Source organism: Amblyomma mixtum, chromosome 6 (assembly GCF_055824585.1).
Source record: "Amblyomma mixtum isolate Tamu chromosome 6, ASM5582458v1, whole genome shotgun sequence".
In the NCBI taxonomy this organism is placed as follows: domain Eukaryota; kingdom Metazoa; phylum Arthropoda; class Arachnida; order Ixodida; family Ixodidae; genus Amblyomma; species Amblyomma mixtum.
Genome location: NC_143017.1, coordinates 150,418,429 through 150,429,276, shown reverse-complemented (window position 1 = coordinate 150,429,276; position 10,848 = coordinate 150,418,429). Strand labels below are relative to the sequence as shown.

Here is a 10,848-nt window from a genome sequence, read left to right as displayed (position 1 = left end):
GAAGCTGTCACTTGGTGACAATTACAAACAGGCTCTTTCCCAAACCTACATATACTAAACAAAATGCACCCTACGATATACGCGGACAAATGTCTCTGGTGCAACGAAAAACCTACTCTATATCACATTACATGACCTTCCAAAACATAGACGTGGTCCCCAAAATACAAAACCCTAGTGCGGAGCAGTGGGAGACTCTGCTGTCCAGCGACCGCTGTGAAGACCAACAAGGTCTGGTACAGCGAGCTCAACGGGCGGCAGTGGCCAGCGGAGCCCTGGACTGAGGGCAACCGACCATTGATTAGAGGCGGACGACTCATAGCTTGAGTCGCTTTGGAACGTTAAACCCCCATAAAACACACAGACAAAACAGATATATTTATCTCGCAATATTTCAAATTCATTGATAGTGCCAGTCACGAAGCGCAAAAGTAACTGTGGGGGCACAGCAGGACCACGAGACCTCGACAGTCACATATGAATTGCACTCGTATAACTACCAGCCTGTTGTATAACTAATATTGCTGTAAGGCAGTATTAGCTTACAACGTGACTTACTAGCAGCAGGAAACTGGAGTGAAAAATGGCAAATGTCTTTAAATATTGCTATGTGTAAGGGCATGCATTTCCATAGACGCTCCAACTTAATACCACATAGATACTTTATCTGCGGTTCTCGTTCACGTGCTCCTAAAGCATACAAATATCTTGGATTACACCTGTCTGACGATCTGACGCGGTCAACGCACATCAACCACATCACTGCAGCATCCAGCCGATCCCTTGGCTATCTTCAAAGCTCATTGAAGTTTGCCTCTGCACATGTAAAATTACCAGCCTACACCACATAACTGCGCCCAAAATTAGAATATGCAGCCGTCATTTGGAGCCCACATGAGGAATACCTTTCTGAGAGCACATATCAAAATCTCGACATTAGATTTGTCCATTCCAATTATTCATCCTACACAAGTGTAACTGATCTGAAGAACCGATCCAGCTTGCCATTATTAAAGCACCGTCGAAAACTAGCTAGTTTAAGTTTAGCCCTTTTTCACCGTTTCTACTATTCATTTCCCTTAAGCATCTATGTACAAAACACTCCCTGTTTTCAGCTTGTCACAAAAACAGTCAACAGGTGTCATACCCTTGCCCAAAAACACAAATATTTGCGCACTGTTTCTTCATCAGAACAGCAGGAGATTCGAACGGCCTTCCCAATGCCGCTGTAATAATAGAAGACACGCTTGTATTCAAAGATAAGCTTAAATCTTTAGACACATTTCAGGTTTTCGAGCACGTTTCCCCTCTAACGTTGACCTATTGCACTATGCGTTTTTACTGTTCTGTAATCCTTTATTAAATTCTTACCCATCGTTCAGCGCTTCTTCCTGTCTTTTATTCTTGTCTTATTTTTTTTTCTTTTGTATTCGAAAGCATTTGAGCGTCCTGATTTTCTGAGCTGTTTGCCTGTTTCATTTGTATTTTGAACCTTGGTGTTGGCATTGTACAGAATATGCTCGTTTTTTGTTGATATTTCTCTACAACCCACCCCTCACATAATGCCCCTTGTTTGGGATCACTGAGGTACTAAAATAAATAGATAAATGAATGAACCTGTAGAAAGTAGAATTGTGTGAAATAAGGCAGCGGCTAACACGGTGAACATACAAAGTAGGGGACTACTTGACGCATCACAGATGAAAAAGCTTTCCATTTCTACGTCAAAAATCACATCTCTGCTTATGAGAGCGCGAAAATAGACGTTCAGGAAAATGTGCAAAGGCTTTTGGGTTGGGCGACCCCCGCCCTAGGACCGCCACTGATCATTGTGCAACAGCGCTGCCAGCAACAAGTTGGTCAGTCAATGCCTCTCACAATAGGCAGCCTTGCACAGTATTGGGCATGAAATTTCCACTGTTTTAGAGCGAGAATCTTAAAGAAGGGGAGAGAAAAAAAAAAGAGCAAAGCAGCATAAGAGATCTACCCATCCTTGAAGGCCGTCAGTTATGTCACAAAAGATTTCTGAACGATGTCAATGAACCAGCATCCTATAGTCTGCGCGCTTTGAGCGTCCGATGGTTTAGACAAAAAGAAACGCAGCTGCGGGAGGCGCAACAGAAGCATAGCAATGACGACAGACAAAATTGTGACCAAGCTTCTTGCAAACATTTCCTGCCTGGAGCTACTTTCTACAAAAGAAAAAAAAAACCCAACTAACTAAACAGCTTAAACACCATAAATCTGCAACTGCAGATTGACAATTGTAAACACTGCATGTCGTATTACAGGTAAACTAAAAGCACACCTTGGAACCAATTGCTGATTATGAAGGCATCTTAAGAGCGATGCTATACTTCATTTTTTTTTTTCACAAGTCATCCTTTGCTTCCATTTGATAGTGTGCTATACCAAGTAGCAAAAAAGCTTTTGAAAAGCTGCACCTGTGTGCTATGCTGGTTGAGAGCGAGGAGAGGCTGTCTCCATGCTATTCAAAATCATGCTCGTGCAAGTGCTGAAAGTTAAAAATTTGACTTCGCCCACCGCTGTTACTACACACACTGATTTTCACTAAGCTGAAGACAGAAAACTGAACACAACAGATCACTTATAAGAGCTGGCTAGAACATAAGTATGGTTGCTCATGGCACACAAAGTGGAGGCACACCATTGTACAAATGATGACATTTTAAGCACTACACACAGCCAAAAAAAAAGTTTAAAAAGAAAAGAAGAAAAACGCTGGCACAAAAGGAGCCACTCACAATCCTTCTCGATAGCCATCCAGGAGTGCTTGACACAGGGACTTGTTTTGTGGAATGGTCTGCAGGATGTTTCCTTCTGCTGTCACATAGCCGATGGCCCACTGACCCAGCCTCGTGCAGCTTAGCCGAAACACATAGCTGCGCATGCAAGCAGGGTAACAACGTCAGTGATCATGTGAAAAGAAACAAACGAAAAGGTGCACCCAAGCGCTTAGGGTTTCAATAGGGAACAGACTGCATTAAAATTAGACAACCTCTCTTTTCACCTCCAACGGGACCACAGCAGATTTCACACCGCAAGTTGAGCATACTGACACCAGGAGCAGAAAAGCGACAAGTTGCTTGCGAAAAAGCACCAGCATTGTAAGTTGCAAGCCCGCACCTGTCTGTGTGCTAATCATGGTGCATCAACGGCCAATGTGCTCAAGAAAAACATTGCAGCTTTCTAGGTTTTTCAATAATTATTTCACCGCAGGTGTTTTCTTGCGGTAACTTCACACGCGTTTCCAAAGCACTGCCTGACAAGAAAAACATCTGATTTACTCTGGAAAGCTTGCAAGTCTGGATGACATCTGCAGGAAGTCCTACACAAATGCCTAGATGCTGTTCCACAAAGGGTTGTCACGTACACAAAATTGGAAGCAGCATCGTTGAAAAAACACACACATAGTTCACAGCATATGACCGAAGAGCAAAAAAAAAAAAAAACACTCTCATATGGTCGAGGGTAGACTTAAGAATGAAATGCTTTGCAGTAACGGTGTAGCATATTCTTGAGACTGAACCTCGTTGCAAGGTAAGGTCTCATCTCAGCGTATCACGACCATCCGTCCACAGTGTCACTCATGCAGAAGAGTGCCATGTCTTTTGCGAAGCCATGGCACCATCTTTCGGTGTGGCGCGGAACCCAATAGAAAAAGTGAGGTTAGCGGAAGGTATTGCCCTCAGGCACACTGATTACGCAACAGGCACGACACTCACACTCCTTACACATAGTGAGAAGTGCACGTGCACTGCTCCGGCTGCAGGAGAGAGCATAGGGTCCTTCACACCGTGCGCTGGATTTGCACGCCACATGATTAGGAAAACGCTGCTGTTGGTGCATGTGCTCTACCGGCGTTAGTGCAGCACACAGGCACCAGGAGGCAGACGGAAAGTTTCGCCAAGTTTGTTTCAGTTCCCCTCAGTGTGCTCTCTCCGTTCTACCACCAAGGTCAACTACGGCACACTGATCATAGGAGCTAAAAAAGTATTTCATGCTTAATATACCAAACAAAAGAGCACCAAACGATAACCGCCTTGTACAGTCCCTAATTAAGTTGTCTGACCGGCATTCTTGTTTTAACCACAACCGCATGGTGATATGCGCTTAACAGCCTTTTATGAAATGGCGAGCAGCCATCACCACCATTTTCCTGGCACAAAGAGAGGCTGTAATGCTTACCTTCCAGGCTTGTTGATGTATTTGTACAGACGTGCCTTCACCTCATCATATGTGAGAAAGGCAACATAGCCAGGATGGGTAACTGCCAGAATTTGCCAATTTCTAAGAAGTGTTGACCAGGGCTGAAATAACCTGTAATAGTAAAGATAGGACGGTGACGGGATGCCTATGACTGAAAACAGGAGAGATGCACTTTTTATCTGAGAACCAAGGGATTCTGACACAGAGAAATTTGTGTGAAAAAGAAGTGCACCCTTCGCATCAATGAGGTAAATTGTTTTAAGTTGTTACTAGATGGCACCACAGTGTTTTGAACCGCTGTATCTGCTGTGTGAAGAGCACGCTTGCGTAATGAACTCTATTTTGGTGGTCAAAAAATAAAATTTTTCTGAATGTTACACAACGCGTAATCAATGCACACCCCAATATCTACGACTTTTCGAAAAAAAAAAGAAAAAAAAAGGTGAGTTCATGACGAGAGTAAATATAGTATCTGTCCCATCTATAACCACACCTCAAACTGTCATTGGCCTGACAAAAGTTAGTGTGCTGTAACAGATATGCATGTGGAAAAATGCAAATGAATATTATGCTGTACTAAAACTGTTTAATCACTGTCTGGAGTGCCAGCAGAGTAAATTAAATTATTTTTTCTTTACGCCCTCCACATTATAAACGGCTGTCGGTAAGGGGGGGGGGGACACAGTAGTTTTTTGTTCATTTTTGCCAGCACGCAATTGTTATACCACTCATTAATCTAGTTCCCAGCATCGCGATACATAAGAAAGAGTGCACTCAAAGATAAAACAATTCTCTGTAAAAAAAACTTCTGCAGTGTTTCTAATATAACCACAGTGAAACCAGGTCGCCTAGGACACTAATTTTTACATTGCACAAAGCAAATTGCGGTCCTCTAAATTCGGTCTTTAGTCCCCTTAACAAAATATGTGCCGCTACGAATATGCTACAAAAATAATCACAAGACTTTAAATGATGTTTTAGTTTGAGCCAAAAAAATTCACCCTATAGAAAGTAATAAAGTCTAGAATACTTGAATGTTGGGTGCATTACCAGCTAAAAACTGAGCACATTGGTACTAAACTGATTTAGCAAATGTTCTGCAAATGATTTGCATTAGTAGTACGAGAAAAGCAGCACATAAGTAACTAACACAGTCAGTGAGCTTATAGCATAAAGAGCTATTTATGTGTTTATCAATTATGATAAAATAAATGGTGTATTTCCAGAGCTATCAAGAACGAGCAGGCAATACAACTGCATTTCCTCTTTGTACGGTTTTCCACACCTGGATCATTCACTGAACATACAAAATAGAACGAAAAAATGTTCTATAAAAAAGGCCACTACTAGCATGTGCCAGGCTCCAAAGTTCTTAGGAAAAGGAAAATACTCGTGCATTAAACACACCAAGGAAAGAAGCACTACACTGCCGACAAAAAACCAGGAACAGTGGGGAGTTTTTCATATCTCTGCAGCATGAGCTCACCATAAAATGACAAAGAGATAGCTTCTGCTCGGAGCACACACAACCCGAGCTCAGTTGGGACGCACTATCACTGGACAACATCCTGCCCTAGCAAAACGCCCACTTCCTGGCACACTTCCTTCAGCAGCGCGTGCGACTGTGTGACTTGCCCTTCAAGGCACCTCAAAATCAGTTGCAGGATTTTTGGACCTGGTCTTAACTAAGGTCCTGAAATGAAACAAATTAATCGTAGCCACTGCTGTTCAAATGTAAATGTCGTGCCAAAGGAATTTTTTTCGTTTTCCAAAAAGCCCTTTTTTTTTTCTGCTGTGCACCTTAAGAAATTAGCTACAATATCATGTCTCAAAACAACTCAAACCATATATATATATATATATATATATATATATATATATATATATATATATATATATATATATATATATATATATATATATATATATATATATATATATATATATATATATATATATATATTGGTAACAGCTTTTGATACTGCTACAACATGTAATTTACACAGCAATAAATCCTGACCACAGTATTTAGCACGGCAGAGTTCACTGTGTCTCAAAGCAAACATGTCCATCACTGTAAATAAAAACAATCAGAAGTAATAACATCCCCCAACAATGGTCAATTTTTGTGGCCAGTTATCCTAATGAAAGAGAACAGCCAACTCTCAAGATTTCCCACATGCCCAATGCATCAACACATTCTTTCACAACAAACTTGAATGCGCAAATGGGTGCAATAAAAATGGGTGCCACTAATGGTTAAAATTCCTAACCTAAATACAAAGACTGCACACACCCACCTTGTGAACACATCAAACTCGAAATTTGAAATATAGTCATTGCACGTAAGGTCGATGGTGGACTTGAGTGCCATGGCCTCAAGCCCTGAACTGATGGGATGGACTTCGTGAAGCGTTTGTCGAAAAACTCGCCACGCTACGACAGTCCTGCACAGAAAGAGAGTGCGCTCACCGTTTGCACATCACACAATGTACATTACAAGAATATAACGTAAACAAATTAGACACAACACTTAGTTCTCAAAAGACAGATGCAGTAACAAGTACACACACAAATCCTAACAATTTTCAAAGAGTATCAATGTCCAAAGGCTAGAAACCGCTGACCAGATTCAAATAAGAAAGCACCAACGAGCAGCCAAAACAAGCTGCAGAAGCTACTTCACTTGTCATTCTATCCTCATATTACTACGCAGTTTTTAAAAATAAATAATTTGTACCAACTAGCCTGCAAGAAAACTTTGATATAAAAAGGTATAAGCTACAGAAATTAAAAAGCAGCCTTACAATATATATATATATATATATATGGCATCCGACGATTCTACATGACTGTACAACCATTTGGACATTTTTGTATCCTGCATGACGAAAAGTCAGAGGTAGAATAAAATACAACAAGAAAGAAAACAAATAGTGGGGTTATTTTTGACAAGAGGTTACATAATGCATGCACTACAAACATGCATTTGCTATTACACTGGTTTACTCATTGGTTATACAAGCAGAAATGTAGAAAAGGAGAGAGAGAAAAAAAAACTAGCACAGTTGCATTTAATAAACTAGACTAAGCCTGATGAAGCCTCATTAAAATGGTACCCAACCACACATAATAGCAGTAAGAGCTTGTTTCTTAATGTCCACAAATTAGCATGAGCTCCACTGACAACTGTGTTCTATGCATCTCATGTAACCGCACGCTGCAGAATAAGAAGGTTTGGTTTAGTTTGGTTTATTGGGGTTTAACGTCCCAAAGCAACTGAGGCTATGAGAGTTGCCGTAGTGGAGGGCTCCGGAAATTTCGACCACCTGGGGTTCTTTAACGTGCACTGACAAGGAACTGCTCCATCTTTTGCTGTAGAAGGCAATCATTAGTAACCGAAAGTGCTTTAAAAAAATACAGCGGCATTAAACTGGAAAGTAAATGAAAGAAACTCAATTTTCTTTGTCAAAATAAAAAAAAAATGTTGATGAAACTTCCGAACGCTACCAACCTATAGGGCTGTTTACACATTCCAAGTGAGAGCAAACAAAGAAAAAAAAAAATGAAGTGAAATGAAAGCACAAGAAGGGTCAGAGGAAAAAAAAGAAACACCTCTTTTGTTTCCACACTTGCAATGTGGCACAAGCAAACAGAGAGGGAGGAGGAAGGATGTGATGTCATATGCCCCTGCGGTGGAGAGCAGAAAAGCCGGCGTGTTAAAAACGGAAAGCTAGGTCGCAGCAGCCGTGGCCGTCAGCCCAGGGTCTTTCCCCTCCCTTCTCACCGCTACCCGTCCGTCGCGCTTCGCCAAACTTTTTCATTCAAGTCCTGTCCCCTCTCCCCTCAAGCTGGCTCAGAGCCAGACAGACGACTCACTCTTCTGCACCGACTCAGGTGCACGCCGTACGTCGGGGAGTGTTTTGCTCTTATTCCCCTCGGCCCACGGTCGAGAGCCGAAACCAGCGCATGAGTGGGTGTGCGAGACACATTCGCGTCTGTCTTGTCAATGGCGGATGGGAAAAGGGGGGGGGGGGGGGGGAAAAAGAAGCGTGGAGCCAAGTTAACCAAGCTTTTCGTGTGCAAAATCAATTTTTGGTTGCGCCCAGAGCACTGGCATGACTTTAATTGCTCTCGCATGGGAACAGCTGAAGCATGCCGCTTGTGAGCTTGGTTGTGGGTGACACTCATTGGACACAAAGTACAATGCACTTTAAGAGTGACAACAAAATTTTCGCATGCTTCAATATTTGCGTGATTCATTACTGTACAAGAAGCCAGTGCTACAAGTAAGCCCCACAGTATTTGTCCCTTGGGGAGAATAAATATTCCTCAATATTGCGTACGAACAAAATGTTGCTGTTTTTACCACACGAGACATATAGTTTGTCACCCCTATGCAGGTATTCAGATACTGAGCTCTGGACTAGCCGAGAACGTGCACTTCTTATTCACTGGCCTGAATGCAATTTGACTGAAGCATTAAGATAAGTATAACGGCTTGCGATATACCATTACGCTTACGTTCTTTGTGGAGGCACCATTTTTGTAGCAGGGCAGTGAAGAGGTAACCACAAGTTCATGAAATTGTAAAATAGCACTGATGGTAACAGCATTTAAAATTGATGCATACTCTGATACCATCTTTTTTCACTATCCTCCAATATGATTACCTACAAAGTATTAAATTTCAATACAGAACATGCTAACACGCCGCCAGTAGGCATTCATTAAATACAGGTCTATCATGAGCATCAAAAACTAGCGAACTACAATTTGCAATGAACAAAATAAAAGTATGTAGAAGCAGCGCGCAGCTGGTCACTAAGTGATGGCGCACTGGTTTGGTGGCAATTCATGTCAGTGCACATTAAAGAAACCCAAGTGGTCGAAATTTCTGGAGCCCTTCACTATGGGCGTCCCTCATAGCCTGAGTTGCTTTGGGACATTAAACCCTCATAAACCATTTAAGAACTGCAAAAGCTATGACAACAGCCTTCATATAAAACATTGTAATTCTATAATACTGCACCCTGTATGTTTGATCACATTTAATTTTGGAGGTGCAAAAAAATTGTCAAAATTTAGCAGTGCACACACAGTGCTAAAATATTTTAAAAACGAGCTTGAATTCTCGTGATGCCTGTGAATGTAGCATGAGTAATTTTCCTGCAAAATTAATCAGGACATGCAATAGAAGAGAAGTAAACTTAATCCCAAAAAGCATTTCTGCAGGCAAACCTTAAAATACTCTTCACCACTAGCCATGTACACTATGCTTGCATAATAGTTTTATCAAGAACCCCTTGACAGGAGCTCATTTATATAACAAATTATTTTTTCCTACCAGTTTGCAATGAAAGGCGTGCGGGACTAAAAAAATCCCCAATTTAAGAAAAAATGGGCCTTCTGTTTCAAGATTATTCATATCAAAACACAGACACCGACCAGTAAAATGAAAATTGTGAACAAGGCCCCCGTTCTGGGCACCGAAACATCAATTACAATTTTCATTTTACTGGTCGGCGTCTCTGTGTTTTGAAATGTATCCCCCCGGCCAGACGGGATTCCGCCACACTCTCGACTTTATCAAGATTATTCATACTGCCCAAAATATAACTCTTGCCTACTAATACATTTCAGCCTTGTGTATGTGTGGTTTCACTTCAAAAGCTATGGCAACATGGCCTGCAGGCATTTGGAAAGTGACTGGGTCGAGTACAACTGCCAAATAAGAACTTTCAGAGTTAATTTACAATGACAACTGTCAGACGTCCAGATTTCTTTTTCATTGCCATATTTATAGCAACAAATATTCTTAATGAAGTTAACAGTTAATTCACACAGACATCATTTCTCCCAGAAAGTGGTCTCTAGACAACATTTGGCTCAATGCATTTGCATACAGATGGCAATTTTTGATATGAGCAATGTCCTTTCCATGGAGCAGCTTGTATTCCTATTCTCCTCCTGCTACATGCGATAGCATCTATGATGTCATTATAATAAGCCTAATCAATACGCTTTGCTGAATGATTTGACTAGCATTTACGGTAACAGGAGCCACCTGCTTGGCCCGGCACACAAAGAGAAAGAGTTGGGTTACATGGTGTTTATCAAATGGCTTGCACATTTAGGGCGAGAAAAGGGGCTTGACAAGACCCAAAACTGCGTACTGTGAGGTCATTTTCCCATCCTTTACGTCTTCCGCATCCGAGTTTACAACAGCTTGGCATGGTCATACGGGGCAGATTTATGGCTCACTCTAGGAGGGCGTGTTTGGGAGTGGGGATCCCATTTTAATTATGTACTTCATGGAATTTTTTTTTCCATTGATAAATTGGGTTTAGCACGGTTTTCCTATGTATAAGTTCTCATTTCAAGCGGGGGGAACAACTACACTTTCCACCTCCCTTCCCCCACAAATCGGCCCCTGTTTAGCTAAGAGAATGGGCGGCTCGTAAAACCAATGTACTTGACCAAACATGGTAAAATTCGCTGTTAAGTCACACACAGTAATATCTGCAAGCGCTAAAGAGGGTGCTAGGTGTGTTCACAGTTTCTCTGCTTTATAAACAAGAGCTCTTAAAGAGCTTTCATCACAGCCTGCAGTGGAGA

General features: G+C 41.6%; 1 protein-coding gene across 1 annotated transcript in view; it reads right to left on the bottom strand.

Moving 5' to 3' along the window:
* Cbl (E3 ubiquitin-protein ligase CBL) overlaps positions 1 to 10,848 on the bottom strand; it is a 48,079-nt gene that overhangs the window by 33,226 nt on the left and 4,005 nt on the right. The window contains exons 2-4 of the mRNA XM_089549607.1: positions 6,531 to 6,677; positions 4,210 to 4,341; positions 2,766 to 2,903 (exon numbers count right to left, since the gene is read on the bottom strand). Of these exons, the coding sequence (XP_089405733.1) occupies positions 2,766 to 2,903; positions 4,210 to 4,341; positions 6,531 to 6,677 (417 nt within the window). The remainder of the gene's footprint in view (positions 1 to 2,765; positions 2,904 to 4,209; positions 4,342 to 6,530; positions 6,678 to 10,848) is intronic.